Here is a 14,455-nt window from a genome sequence, read left to right as displayed (position 1 = left end):
TGAATATAAAATCAGCTACTTTGATAATTGATATCTTAGGGTATTTTGATTAGAATTTTGTTTAATTTTATCCTAGATTTTTGGGATTAGGGATGTGGATTAAAGACCAACAGGTAAAAATATATACCTCCAGAACACTTATCTGACCATCATATTGGCTTAATAATAAGTCTAATATTTTTCATTAAATGTAAATTTTACAGAACTTTCTGACTCTATGCATATATTTTATACTTTGGACCTGACTGGTATTGACGCTAATGGATTTACTGAGTACCAGTCTTAATTTTTCCACCTCTCATGGTTGATATGAATGTAGGGCACTGTACAAATTTTATTTTACACAATATATATATACTGTTGGGTGCAAGGAAGTCTCGACACTCTAGACTTACAATTGTACTGTTATCCATCGTAACATCACCCATTGGAGCAAAGGAACGCATCTAGAATTCTGATGACACATTTCGGGTCAACTTTCTTGGTTGCCTTACCCTGGTGACAGTTACTTTAGAATAAATCTAAGACTACTCCTCCTGATCTACCAAATGTTTATTTTTTAGATGTAGTGCCCTGATGAAGTCTGCTGTAACTGACACAGCTATAGACGAAACACGTGTTGGCATATGGGCATCTGTAAAGACGGTGGAATAAAAGACTTCTTAAACCGCGACCTCAGCTTTGAAGATTCTGTGTGCTATCGTGGGCCATGGTCCATATTGAGGGGGATGGTTGGCTACCTCTCCTCCTGCAGCACCAATTGGACAATTTTGCAAACAAAACGTTTTATGCTGTATACTTTTTTCCTAATAAGTGGTAGAGTGCGCCAAGTATACCTAGCCATTTTTTGCTTGTTCATAAGCCATATATTTAGCCTGACTGCAATATTTTAAAACAGTAGGGTTGAAAATAATTGTTTGATGGACGTCACCCTTCATTTAGCAAAATATTGGCTTTTTTTGAAAATGTAAGTTAAAGATAAGTAGCTCACAAATACCATTGGTGCTCGCTGCAAACAAACTAATTGCCAACATTTTAAAGTGGCCAGCCTTAGACTAGAAGAAACCCCCAGTGGGTGCTTCACAGCTCAGCAGCTCTGCTGAAATCAAATGCTTGTTTTCCTTGCAGGGAAGCATAGACAACTACAAACGAATGTGGGCTAGTTCAGAGATGTAATTTCCAGTTACATGATAATGCCATCATTCTTTTTATATTTTTACTGTTGATGGCACAGTGCATTTGGAGCTTTAATCATTATCTGCAGTGCTGCTGCCCTCACGTTTACAGGGAGCAGCGTGACACCGGGCAAAAGGAGTGCTGTGTTGGACCTGAGGACGACTCACCTGCCCTTTATAGGTAAAGTCAGAGGTATTAGCACCTAGAGGGTGGTGTTAGAGAGAGGCTGGTGCTACAGACGACCCATTCCTCCGCACCTGATGAATGAGTGGCAGATCAGTCTATGCGGCGCTGGAGGAGGGAGAGAGAAAGAAGAGAGAAGGGAGAGAGATGAGGGAGAAGAGGAGGGAGAGAGCAGAGAGACGAAGGGCAAGAGCAGGGATAAGACTAGGAGGGAGAGAGAAGAGGAGGGAGAGGAAAGAGAGGATTGCCAGGCACCAGAGCAAGCGTCTGTAGCTTTAAAAATCATCTGCGATTGCAGTACTAGGCATGAGTAACACCTCAAAATAACACTTTCATTGTAAAACCAGTACTTACTCTACAACGTAGAGTGACTGTTGGAGACAGGAGTGCAGCCGGAACATGGGCCACGCTGAGAAAGGAGTACAGCGCGACTGGACACAGCTTCTCTGGGCAGGCATACATCCTAAAGTAATATCACCTGGGCCCGAAATCAGACCACCCTGGGGCAGGAATGCAGTTTGAACACAGATGCACAGCTTTGTCAAGTTAAACGTACAAAGATTGGATGAAGTTGCCTCTTTTAATATATGGGGCCCAGTACACGCGCTTTTAGAGTTCCCACATTTGATTTGGAGAGTGTTTTTTCGGGCGCGGTTTCGCCGCTGTCTTAGTAGTGATTTCTTCTGGTGTAATGGGGAGAGTAGATTAAGTCATGCCGCCACCTCGCCCTGGCCCTCGTCTTCTTATGGCCAATGTTTCACCAGGGGCATATAAAATAAAATAACCAGCTTGGGGAGGGAGGCAAGTGCTCTTGTGCGTCGGATGACCCCTGGCCGTCCGATCACATGGCGCAGGGAATCCCACGGTTGCGAGCACCAGAGAGATTCCCTTTCACCCCCAACAGCCTCAGAAGCTGGGGAAGAGCTTTCCCAACTCCCAAGGCTGTTCCCCTGGTTTCTGCGCTATAACCATCAGCGCGCACGTCGCTCTGATGTCATTGCACAGAAACCGAAACTGAAATGCTCATTTCAGTTTCACTTTCTACGTACTCAGGGGGCTATCTCAGCCCCCCCCCCCCGAGCACATAGAAAGTCAGGAGAGGTATCATTGGAAAGGGAGAATCTCCCCTTTCCAAAGGTACTTCTCCCTTGTGGATGCCTGCTTGGGGCTTGTGACCACGAGGGTGATCCCCAAGCAGGGTTCTAACCACTAGACAGCAGGGAGGGGAAGCAGCCCCTTGGGCAAGGGCCTTTGTTCCCCTTTCTGCCCCCCCTGGGGGGCATATGGGGGTATATTGGGGGGGCAGAAAGTCCACTAGATCCAGGGATTTTTTTCATTATATCGCTATAGGGGTGGGTGTTGCCCAAGATGGGCCTGACAATGCCCCCACCCCTGAGCAAAATGACAGTCTTCCTGCCCCCTTGACCAATCTGACCACGGGGGGCAGAAAGCCCACAGGAAGCCAAGGATATTTTTAAATTTGATTACGGGTTGGGGGCTGCACAAGATGGGCATGCCAATGCCCCCACCATCCCCGCAGCAAAAGTCTTTCTGCCCTCCCTGGGGGGTAGATGGGACCAGTAGCTCACTAGATCCAGGGATTTATTTTTGTATTGCTATAGGGGTGGAGGCTGCCAAGATGGTTAAATTTGAGGTTTGCAGGGAATACTGGGTACTAAAATGTTGGAAGGTCCATGCAAGCCACACCTCCCTGGACTCCTCTTGGTGTCTAGTTTTCAGAAATGTGCGGGTTTGGTAGGTTTCCCTAGGTGACGGCCGAGCCCGGTGGCAAAAACCCAGGTAACTCCCCTTGCAAAACCAGGTCATTTTGTGATAGGTAATTTTGATGTCTCCTCAATAAGTTTTGGGCCCTTGCCTGTCCCAGGGACTTGGGCCACCCACACGAGTGGGGTACCAATTTTATTGGGAGACCTGCGGGAACGCTGGGTGGTGGGAAATTTGTGTCAGCTCAGTGATCCCACAACTTTCCCACACAGAAATTTGAGAAAAATTTGATTTTTCAGCTAAATTTGGTTTGCAGGGGATTCTGGGTAAGCAAATGTTGGGGAATCCATGCAAGCCATACCTCCCTGGACGTTTTGGGCCCTTCCCTGCCATGGGCACTTGGCCTACCCACACCTGTGAGGTATCATTTTTATAGAGAGACTTTGGAGAATGCTAGGTGGGTGAAATTTTGTGGATCCACACAGATTCCAGAACTTTCCATCACAGAAATGTTGGAAAATGGGAATTCTGGGTAACATACCCTGGTTAGAGCCACACAAGTCACCCCCTTCTGGATTTCTCCGGGTTTTAGTTTCCAAAAATGTATAGGTTTGGTAAGTGTCCTTAGGTGTCAGCAGAGCTAGGGTCAAACTCCGCAGCTAGGCACTTTGCAAAAAATGGGTCAGTTTTCACTGTAAAAAAGTGGTGTGTGCACGTTGCATTTTGGGCCATTTCCTGTCGCGGGCACTAGGCCTACCCACACAAGTGAGGTTCTATTTGTACAGGAAGACTTTTGGGAAAGCGGGATAGGTGGAATTTTAGTGAATCCATGCAGATTCCAGAACTTTCCATCAGAGAAATTTGAGGATAATGTGTTTTTTTTTACACAGTTTGAGGTTTGCAAGGGATTCTGGGTAACAGACCCTGGTGAGATCCAGACAAGTAACCCCATCCTGGATTCCCCTGGGTGTCTAGTTTTAAAAGATGTATAGGTTTGATAGGTTTGCTAGGTCTCCTTAGGTGCCGGCAGAGCTAGGGTTCAGAATCTACAGCTAGGCATTTTACAAAAAAAAGGTCAGCTTTCACTGTAAAAATGTGGTGTGTCCACTTTGCGTTTTGGGCGTTTCCTGTCTACGTCTACCTACTCAAGTGAGGTACCATTTTTATTGGAAGACTTTGGGAAATGTGAGGTGGGTGGAATTTTGGGGATCCACGCAGATTCCAGAACTTTCCATCACCGAAATGTGAGGAAACTGTGTTTTTTTACAAGGTTTGCAAGGTATTCTGGGTAACAGATAAGGGTGGGCAGAATTTGTGTAGTCGCGCTACGTAAAACTCGGCGAAACGGTAAAAAATCCCCATGAGCACGCAGAGTTCCGCGAACACGAGGAATTGCTTGTTATGCCCGTTCGCGATGCTATTTTCCTGTTCGCGAACGCTGTTTGCGTGCTCAGGGGGAAATATCTTGCAAACACGCATTTTGAAAAAGCGAACAACCAAAAAATTATGTGAAGCCGCGGATCGCGTAATTCTGGCAAATCCGCGTTCTCCGTGGGATGCGAAATTACCCAAATTCCACAAGCGGAAAAAAATGTACCACCCAGGCCTAGTAACAGAACCCGGTGAGAGCAAGACAAGTCAATTCCCATCCTGGATTCCCGTGGGTGTCTAGTTTTCACAAATGTGTAGGTCTGCTATGTTTCCATAAGTGCCGGCAGAGCTAGGGTTAAAAACCTACAGATAGGCACTTTGCAAAAAAAAGATCAGGTTTCACTGTAAAAATGTGGTGTGTCCATTTTGCATTTTGGGCCATTTCCTGTCACGGGCAGTAAACCTCCCCACACAACTTGAGTTACCATTTTTATTGGGAGACGTAAGGGAACACATTATTGTGGAGCAACTGTTATTACATATTGGCTTTCTATGCATTTCTGCCTTCCAGATGTAAGACAATGTGTAAAAAAGAAGTCACTTTGAAAAATGTCCTATAATTCACATGCAAGTATTGGTACCCACAATTTCGGTGATGTGCAAATAGCTACTGTTTCTGAACTCAATATTTTGTTCCCATTTCAGAAACACATGGGTGTCTTTAATAGCGATTTTTCACTATTTATATTTTCCAAAAATTAATTTTTGCTATATACCCAGTACACAATAGTAAAAACCATTGCAAGACACTGCTCAGTTATTGGCTCTGGGTTCCTCAGGTTCTTGGTAAACCTACAAGTCCTATATATCCCCACAACCAGAAGGGTCCAGCGGATGTAACAGTATATTGCTTTAAAAACTCGGAGATACTTAGAAGAAGTTACAGGTAAAAACGTTGGCATACATGGCTGTGTTTTGCAACTCATTTTCAATTTTTCCTATATTCAACTGTTAGTGTCTATAAAAAAAATCCTGAAGGAGCTACACAAATGACCCTTTGCTGAATTCAGAATTTTGTCTACTTTTCTGAAATGTATAACTTTCCAGGATCCATTATTGCTTTCATACCCATTTCTACCACTAACTGGAAGGAGGTTGAAAGCACAAAAAACAGCAAAAATAGGCTATGCCCCAGTAAAATGCCAAAACTGTGTAAAAATTTTGTTTTTCTGCCAAACGTCTGTCAGTCCCTGAAAGCTGGAAACATGCGATTCCAGCACCATAAACCCTTTGTTGATACCATTCCCAGGGAAAAACAGACTCTTTCATCTGCAGGACTTTTTCCCCCAAAAATCAAAATGTTTTTGGATATTGGCTAAATTCTGGGACCACTCTAGGGGAATCAACAAACCCTCTATACCTTCAAAATCCCCATGATGTTGGAAGACAAGGAAGCAAATTTGGCATGGCTACCTTATGTGGTCAAAAAGCTACAGGGGCCTAAGCGCAAACTACCCTAAATAGCCAAAAAAAGGCTTTGCACAGGGGAGAAGGCCTAGCAGCGAAAGGGTAACCACATGCCCCTACTGTGTTTGCGGCACTGGCAGACTATTTACATTGCAAACAACCTTTACACAGTTGCAGCCGCCAGGACTTGCGGCTACGAGGGGGTCTGGTGCACGGAGAGGGGGTCGCGCAGGGTGGTGGGGTATTTTAACTAAATAAAAACGTACCTTCGGCGGTCCAGTGTTGTGTTGCGGTTCTCCTCGCAGGTAGCAGCTGCAGGCAGCCTTCCTCCCCTGAGCCAATCAGAAAGCTGCAACTGCAGCATTCTGATTGGCTAGGACACCGTCCACATAGGCGTCTATGAGGAGGCTGTTTTCTCCATGCGGGCTACATGGAGAAAACAGGAGTGTGCATGACTGGTTTGGTCGGCCCTGGGGCCAACCAAACAGTCAGCGCCCACAACATTGTTTTGGCACTTCTCTCAGAAGCCCCCAACCAACCCCTTCTTCTGCTTTCTCGCAGTGCAAGAAGCAGAAACATAAAATGCTATCAATACCATTTTATGTTTTTGCTTCTCGCACTGTGAGAAAGCAGTGGGGCGACACTCCGATGCCAATGTGGAGTAGCCGCCCCTGGTTTTTGGTAGTGATGGGTGTCGGTCCTAGCTCTGTTGGCCATGATGTGGCATCCCACAGGAAAATGCTCTTCCCGTAGATCATAATTTTGGTTTTGACGGTGTTTAGCTTCAGACAGTTCGTCTTCACCCAATGGGTGATTTGGATGTACGTCATCACGACGCACACTTTTACAACGCGTTCCATTACAACGCGGTCGTAACAACGCAAGTCATTACAACGACTTGCGTTGGTTGGGCACAAATTACATTTTTTTATTTACTATTCCAACACCAGGCCCCGTGGATAGTAGGGAAGGTTTTGGGATAGTAAATTAAATGATTTTCTATCCTTGAGCGCCCCCCAGCGCAATTTGTTGTAACAACTTTCGTTGTTATGACCGCGTCGTAATGGAACGGCGTCGTAATGGTTGCGTTGTAAACGTCGCATACCGGGCGATTTCAGTCATACAGGCATTGAACTTGATCTGAGTCCTGGACATCTTGTCCGTAAGGGAGAGAATGAGGAGTGTGTTGTCAGCATAGGAGAGGACGCTTATGTCATGAGAGTGGATGATGTTGGCTAGAAGGATCATGTATGTGTTGAAGAGTGTAGGGCTCAGGGAAGATCCTAGCGGAACTCCACTGATGAGGTCATTGTCATCCAGGGTGTATGGTGCCAAACTAACTGATTGGGTCCTTCTAGTCAGGAAGGAGCAGATCCATCAGATTCCTTGAATTCTAATGTTGAGTTGGTGGTAGATGAGAATGAGGTGACAGACTGTGCTAAAAGCTGCAGAGAGGTACAGGAGGATGAGGGCTGCCACTTCTGCTCCATCCACAGTCATGCAGATGTGGCGGTGATAAGGGCAGTTTCCATGCTGTGGTTGGGTCTTAAACCAGACTGAGTGGTGTCAAGAAGTTGGTGGTCTTTGATGATTTTCTCTGAGACCTTAGCCGGGAATGGTAGTATAATTTGTGAGCATTGAAGGGTCCACGGAGGCTTTCTTCAGCAACGAGAGGACAATGGTGGATTTCCAAGCATCTGGCAAGGTTGCCGAGTAAGAGGAGAAGGTGTTTAAAATGAGTGTGAGCAAGACACTGATGGGTTGCAGTCCTCTGGAGTAGGCGTGGTGGGGCACTGGTCAATCGGACCCTTAGTAGATGGAGTTCATGGTGGCCAATATTTCTTCTGGGGGATGTGGTTAGCACTAGCTCTTTATATAGAGTTGAGAGGCATTTGGCAAGGCCTGCTGGGTTGAAGTTGCAGTAAATGGTTGTGTTTTTGTTGCTAAAGAATTGCAATAGATTTTTGCAGGGGTCTTGTGAGGGAGTGATTGAGTTGGTAGCAGCTGCTGGTGAGGGGAATGGTATAAAGGTCTTTGCTTCTATTGGTGCTGGCATCGATGCGGTCCACTAGAGTGGCACGTTTGGTGGGCCACATCATTTGGTGGTAGTATATCAAGGTGAATTTGAAGGTGCTCCTGTCTGCATTTTCCTGGTTTATTTTTCATTTACGCCCCAGTTGTTTGCATGGTTGTTTCATTAGTCTGAGTTCCTGCCTGTACTGACTGGCATGGGATCTAGATCTTGTTGTATTGCTGTGTTTGAGATGGGCAATGAAGTAGATGTAAAAGGTGGTCCAATGGTTCAAATTCTTGATCACTTCGGGGAGGCTGCTTCTGTGTTTGGGTCCTTGGGTGTTGAGAGTGGTGTTCCAGTTCTTGTCAGTGATGCTGCTTCTGTTCCAGGAGGCTGGTCTGGTGGAGCTGCAAGTAGATTGGGCTGTAATGAGGATTCTGAGCTTTATGAGGGTGTGGTCTGTCCAAGAGACTAGTGTGGGCTCTTCGCCTCTGATGTTACTGAATTTTCATTCACTTACCCATACCGATTCTCCAGCACTGGAATCCTTGAGCTCACATGTGGTAGTTTTGCCCAAGAGTACCCTGCTGTTATCAGTTTGAGTGGTCATTCATAGCAGCACCCACCATAGACTCAGTGCCCCGTGGAATCTCTTCGAGAGCACTATTCAGGTCTCCTCTCAGCTGCTGCTTCATGGTCCCCGTCTCCCTCGCCTTTTTTGAAACACTCTCTTTTCTTTAGGCACACCACACCATCTGAATCCCATTTGAAGTGGTCCTTCCTCGGTCAGTACACATGCTTTTTCCTCATCCATTAACTCAAATGTAGCACCTTCCTTTACAGGCAGAGTAACCTGTAATATATTATGAGCATTTTGTCTGTGGTTAACATCTATTCAGGGCCCAAGGTGCTCGGAATGTCCCCAAAATGAGAGCACATGTCAGTATTCTCATAGTGACAGTTCTCATGTGGGGGGTGAATCACAACCTCAGATATAATATAACTAAATTTTTGGGAGAATCTGCTTTAATTCCTATGGCAGAACTCAAGGTCATAGTTTATTTGCCCACACCTACCAGTGGGATGCGGCTGCATCTGCTTCCTTCAGCTCCCCTGTGGTATGTACCATGAAAGGCAGCCAAGCTTAAAATACTGCATACAGGAGCAGCACCAATAGCGCTGTCTTATAACTGAAAATGCAAGTTAGACCGATTGGCTTTGCCAGTGCTGGATTTTATTGGTGGGAATGCCCATTTTTGTGGACTGTGTTAAAAGGTGTTTGTCACAATCAATCAGACAGGCTTTGCAATCAGTAAATCTGCAATTATTCAGTGCAAGAGACCTCCCTGGGTGAATGTGCGCTTTACAAATACATACATCATGTCCTAGATACTTAGATATAATGTTCTCCAAATTAAGCTATTGTCTGAAAGCTTTGGTATTAGGTTTTGTTTCTGCTATAATTAGGTTACAGAGCACACAATCAAGCCCTGTTGTTTTCTCTTTGCTTTCTGATTCTTATAGTTTTGAAATGTGGACAAGTACCAAAATAGAGAGGGAAAAACATCTGGGAGGTAAGTATGTGAAAACTTTCTAACATGCTCAGAGTAAATGAATGTGGGTGTTGTGTAAAATAAATCACTTGCCTGTCCACTCACTCACTCACTCGCTCATTCCTCCCACTCTATTTTGAGAGAGAGATTGACTCTCAATACAGGTACTTATTACATTTCTAGCAGCTTTTAGGTCTCGCCTGAGCGTTGGGGCGCGCATGCTCTCCTCGCTCTGCGAGATCTATTGTGGACAAGGAGATTTCAGAGGGGGTTCTAAGCCCTGCCCCTCATTTCCATTGGGCCGCGTCAGCGTTTATGGTAAACGCTGGCTTCCCATTGGAAAGGAGGGTTTTTAGTTGCCTCCCTTTTAGGACGGCCCCTCCGGACACGATCATCTGCTTCGTGGCTATCGTGAAGACTTTTCTTATCTGCATGTCTATTTAACAAGCAGATAAGAAAAGTCCTGATGATGGCAGTGAAGCAGATGAGACCGCCCGAGTGCTGTGCGCATGCATCCCCCGTGCCCTCTGTTTACAAGTGAGCCGGGGTAAGGAGGTGTGCGCTCTAGCTGATCGTGCGTGCCACCCCCATGGCTGACTGCCCTGCTTAGCGCACTGCCCCAAGCCCCGGAGCTCCGAGGGAAGCGTCATTGGTACACAGCGGGTCAGAGAGTGTCAGCTCCCTCAGGCAGCGGAAGAGGATTTGTCGGGGGCTTGTACGGGCTTACAGGAGCAATAGAGCAGGCAACCTTCAAGGGGCTGGGACCCGATACCGAGCTCAAGCGGGGAAGGGAGCCCTCTGCTGGGAAAGCCTGGGCCTTGCTTGGCAGTTTCAGCGCACCGGATCAGCATCACAGCTTTGTGCATTGTGGGAAATGCTTAATCCGCGTGTACCTTGCTGGCAGATGCTGACCCAGAGCCTGGCTCTTGCGTTAGAGTTACAGGGATGGGCACGGTGCCTGCCCTGGGGGCCTCTGTCAATCTGGGCGCAGAGTCTCAGATTTGTTAAATGACACCTTGAGACTGGAAACACTGTGCCTTTCTGAAATAGTCATTAGCAATCCTACGTGTCTACGTGCGCTCTAATAATTGTACTGTCTCTGCTCCTTACTTGCTGCAAGACTTATTATGCTTGTTTTCTGAATGTTTGAGCTGTGGATATAGCTTGCCTGCGTATAGGAGGAATATGCTTCAATAGAGTTTTTCAATTTGTTTCTTCGAACCGAGTTTTTTTGGTTTGGAGACTTACGGAAGCAGCTACGGTGGTCAAAGTAGAGAAGGTCATTCTTCCTCTTTTATTTTTTGGAGCTCTAAGGCACGTTGATATTCCCTTCTTCCCTTCTACTAACGAGACGTTATGCACACCCGTGAACTATTATAGATATACAAGATGTCAATGGCCTCATGATGACTTTCAGGCAGTCATTTATATATGGACTCCTTTCAGTCTGTCTTGGGTATGGACCCAACAAAACACGCCTGGCTTTTTAGACCTGTGCTGGTAGGGAGCATTACAACTTCAAAGCTGAGCGCGAAAACAAATGCCACCTAAAACAAGCACTTGCAGTGCAATAGGTCTCACATTGCTAGTTTGATCTATTGGCATTTTACATGATGATGCCTTTTATTTATGTTTTCAAAACCTGCAAGCGGTGCGTAAACACCGCTTGCATGTTTTATAGATGCATAAATAAAAGGAAGTATCATTTACAATACCAATAGATCAAACTCTCGCAAATGCAAGACCTATAGCACTCTAAGTGCTTGTTGTTATTGCCATTCTTTCATGGAGGTGGTGTGCATAAATGTTGTACACCCATTATATTATGGATGCACTTCAACAGGAGAACAAACTGACTGAGACAGGGAAACTGTCAAACTAACGCAGTAGAGCCGCAGATTAATGCCATGTAAAAGACAATAAAAACATCTTCAGGACAGTGTCACAGAACATACATATCAATTGTTTAATAGAAAATGTAACAATTAGAGTTCTGTTAAGGTCTTCAGAATTTTGACAGGGGCTCTCTTTGGCCTAAAAGGGCAGCAAGTTTTATCTTTCTTCTTGTTTCTGCATTTCAGATGATTGGCATGCTGCTGTTCCTTGTTGTTCTCCTGGGGTTTCTACTGGTTAGTTATTTCCCAGTGTGGTACTGCAAGTGTGGGGAACTGGTCTGTAAAGAAGGTCGATCGTATGATGAGATTCAATACGAGAAGCTGATGGTGGAAGAAGCCGAATCACAGATTATGGAAAAGACACAGGAGAAGAGGAGCCAGGCCATCAAAACACTACTGGAGCAGGAAATGCAGGATTCCAACTCAGTGGAACGGAATGACGTTTGGGATATGAGCGCCATTACAGAACAACTCAAACCTTTGCTGCAGGAATCAGTACAGTGGGTGAAAAACAAACTCTCAACACCAACAAATGATAACAATATCAGTATGAAAAATATGTAGGGCAGAGCAGTGATGTTGAAAAAAACATCATTTAAATCTCTTTCCTCTCCCGCCATCATCTCGTTACTATTGCGTCACCAGTTTTTCTCATCTGGCATTACCTCCATCCTAAATTGATAATTATACCATTCCTACTCTAGCTAAAAAAACGAATTATTACACTTTATTAAAGTCAAGTTAGTTCAAATTTATTTTTTATATCGTATGATCCCCTTTCATAATAATTCTATGCCTAATCATAAGCCATACACATTCTCTAATGCTACTAGTAATTTTTTTTAAATTCCTAACTTATTTTATGTTAATTTCGTTTTTGTTCCATTGGTTTTTAAATATTTTATACATACCCAAAGCCATATAATAATCTTAAACCTAAAAGTAACGAAACATGTAAGTTTTCATAATATGTTTAATTTAATATGACTTAGAGTATATGTCTGCATCACATTAAAATGATTTTATGTAGTATTTCCATTTTTACGTCGCATTTTTTAAAATAAATTTTTGTAAGCTTAAAATCTAACATTGTGCATTTGCCTTTTTATTATCTACAATAAGTTAATTTCTTGAAGGCAGAAAGGCATGCAGGTACATTTACAATACCAACTCAAGACAATACATGCACACAAATACAGAAGAAATACAGAATCACAGATTCAAATGAGGAAGGGTATGCAGTCTACAATGGTAGTAGGATTTTGAAGAGGAGCTGGGTCTGAGGTGGAAAAGAGGGTTATACCAGGGTCTTGGTCCAAGTAATTAGAAGTATGTTGACATGTGTTTTTATTCATAGTGCCCGATTCACAAAGGAAAAGTGAGATGAAAGTCTAACGGTACGGCTTTCAGTATTCGCAAAGCGCATTTCCTACTTGTAAATGCCTTTTGTGAATACTGAAAGTCGTAAAGTTAGACTTTTGTCTCACTTTACCTTTGTGAATCGGGCCCCTAGTCTCTTGGACTTTCAGTCTGGTCTGGGAAGCTTTATCATCTGGCATGTTGGTTTTAGAGACAAGGTAAGCAAGTTTACTCGAGTGAGGAACCTTCTGTATCACACAAAAAACGTTCAAATTAATTCTGGAATGGAGAGAGAAGCAGTGCACTTCTTTCAAGCTACGGGAAATGCTCTTAAACTGTATTTGGTTGGTAATTAATCGAGCCACTGTATGCAGTGCAGCACTGTGAGGACTTTGAAAGACTCAGTAGTCAATATGTGATTAGACACGGGGTTGTGTCATGGACACACATTTCATAAATGGCATTAACAGATTGAATCAAAATTTTAAGGTATAGGTGGTGGTTTAGGTGGCATCCGTGTATTGGTGGTTAGAAGTGTTTTCTTGGCTGAGCAGCACTCCAATAGATTAAAGTTTACGTTGAACTATGGGAGAGCAAGAATAGATCCATGTGGACCCCCACAGGAATCAAAATGCTGTTTTCTGTCTGAGAGGTCTGAGGTAAACCAACAGCATGGTCAAGCATGAATGAAGTCTTTCAGGTAAGACCTGGTGGATGACAATCGCAAGGGTCACTACCAGGCCAAGATGCCCCAGTAACTCATAGACTGTCCTCTGTGACCCTAATTTTAAAGTCTCTGTAGAACAGTGGGCACAATCCAGACTGTTATTGTTGGTGGAAGTTGTAGAGATCTTGAAACTTGTTCCCTAATACTCTCTGAGGAGTTTTTCCTAGGGGAAAGAAGGTTTGCATTTGGGTGTTAGTTTCTAGGCTCATTTTGATTGAGCCTGAAATGTTCGAGCAGAAGGAGTAGTTTACCAGTATTCAAGGATAGGGGGAAAGTACCTGTCAAAGCAGAGATGTGGATGATGTGCAAGGGAGGTGAAAATGACCCATGATGCTGGTATTTAATGCGAGCTAGTGAAATAGACATCGCATTTAGAGTGGAAAATGGTGATATGTATAGTCAAAGACTTGAAGGATTTGTCTAAAAATTACAAATATTGTGCAGTGCAGTATTTTGTGTTTGACAAAGGGATGGCAAATGAGGTGGTAAACGAGATGGTGTTATGCAGTGAGGAAATGGGGAGAAGAAATGCTTCTCAAGGTTTTTGTTGTGCCGGAAACAGTATGGCCTACGGTGGACAAAGGTGAAATGACTCTGAGGCAAGTGTTGGAAGAGATAATGGTATATTCTTACACTTGCCAATATAGGGATGGAAAAGAGTGAGATTATCAATGACTGAAAGAAGGGTGCTACAGGCTAGGACCATTCCTAGAAAAGCAGCTGCATAGTTCTTGCAGAGCTAAGTGTGTGCTAGAAGGGCCACTAGTATAACTTGTTAATTGAGAACTCATTGCCTTGTATGGTAAATTATGTAATTAGGGGATTGCACTATAGACGTTAATCCAAATAAATGTGTTGGAACAGTTTTGGATAGCAATTGAAATATTATTTTCTTGCATTCTTTCTTATGTTGTGGCTCAGTTGAGCCATAGTGCACTTAACGTCAAATGTACTGTTGTACTGTTGATGAAATCAGGGGTGGGTG

The 14,455-nt window shown here is 44.2% G+C and overlaps 1 protein-coding gene across 1 annotated transcript in view; it reads left to right on the top strand.

The window, feature by feature from the left end:
* LOC147717235 (uncharacterized) overlaps positions 1 to 12,471 on the top strand; it is a 28,784-nt gene extending 16,313 nt beyond the window's left edge. Inside the window, exon 2 of the mRNA XM_086924184.1 lies at positions 11,571 to 12,471. Within this exon, the coding sequence (XP_086780310.1) occupies positions 11,571 to 11,948 (378 nt within the window). The 3' untranslated portion in view covers positions 11,949 to 12,471. The remainder of the gene's footprint in view (positions 1 to 11,570) is intronic.
* The last annotated feature ends 1,984 nt before the right edge of the window (positions 12,472 to 14,455 follow it).

This window comes from Lissotriton vulgaris, chromosome 5 (genome assembly GCF_964263255.1).
Source record: "Lissotriton vulgaris chromosome 5, aLisVul1.2, whole genome shotgun sequence".
NCBI lineage: Eukaryota > Metazoa > Chordata > Amphibia > Caudata > Salamandridae > Lissotriton > Lissotriton vulgaris.
This window is presented reverse-complemented; position numbering and strand designations above follow the sequence as displayed.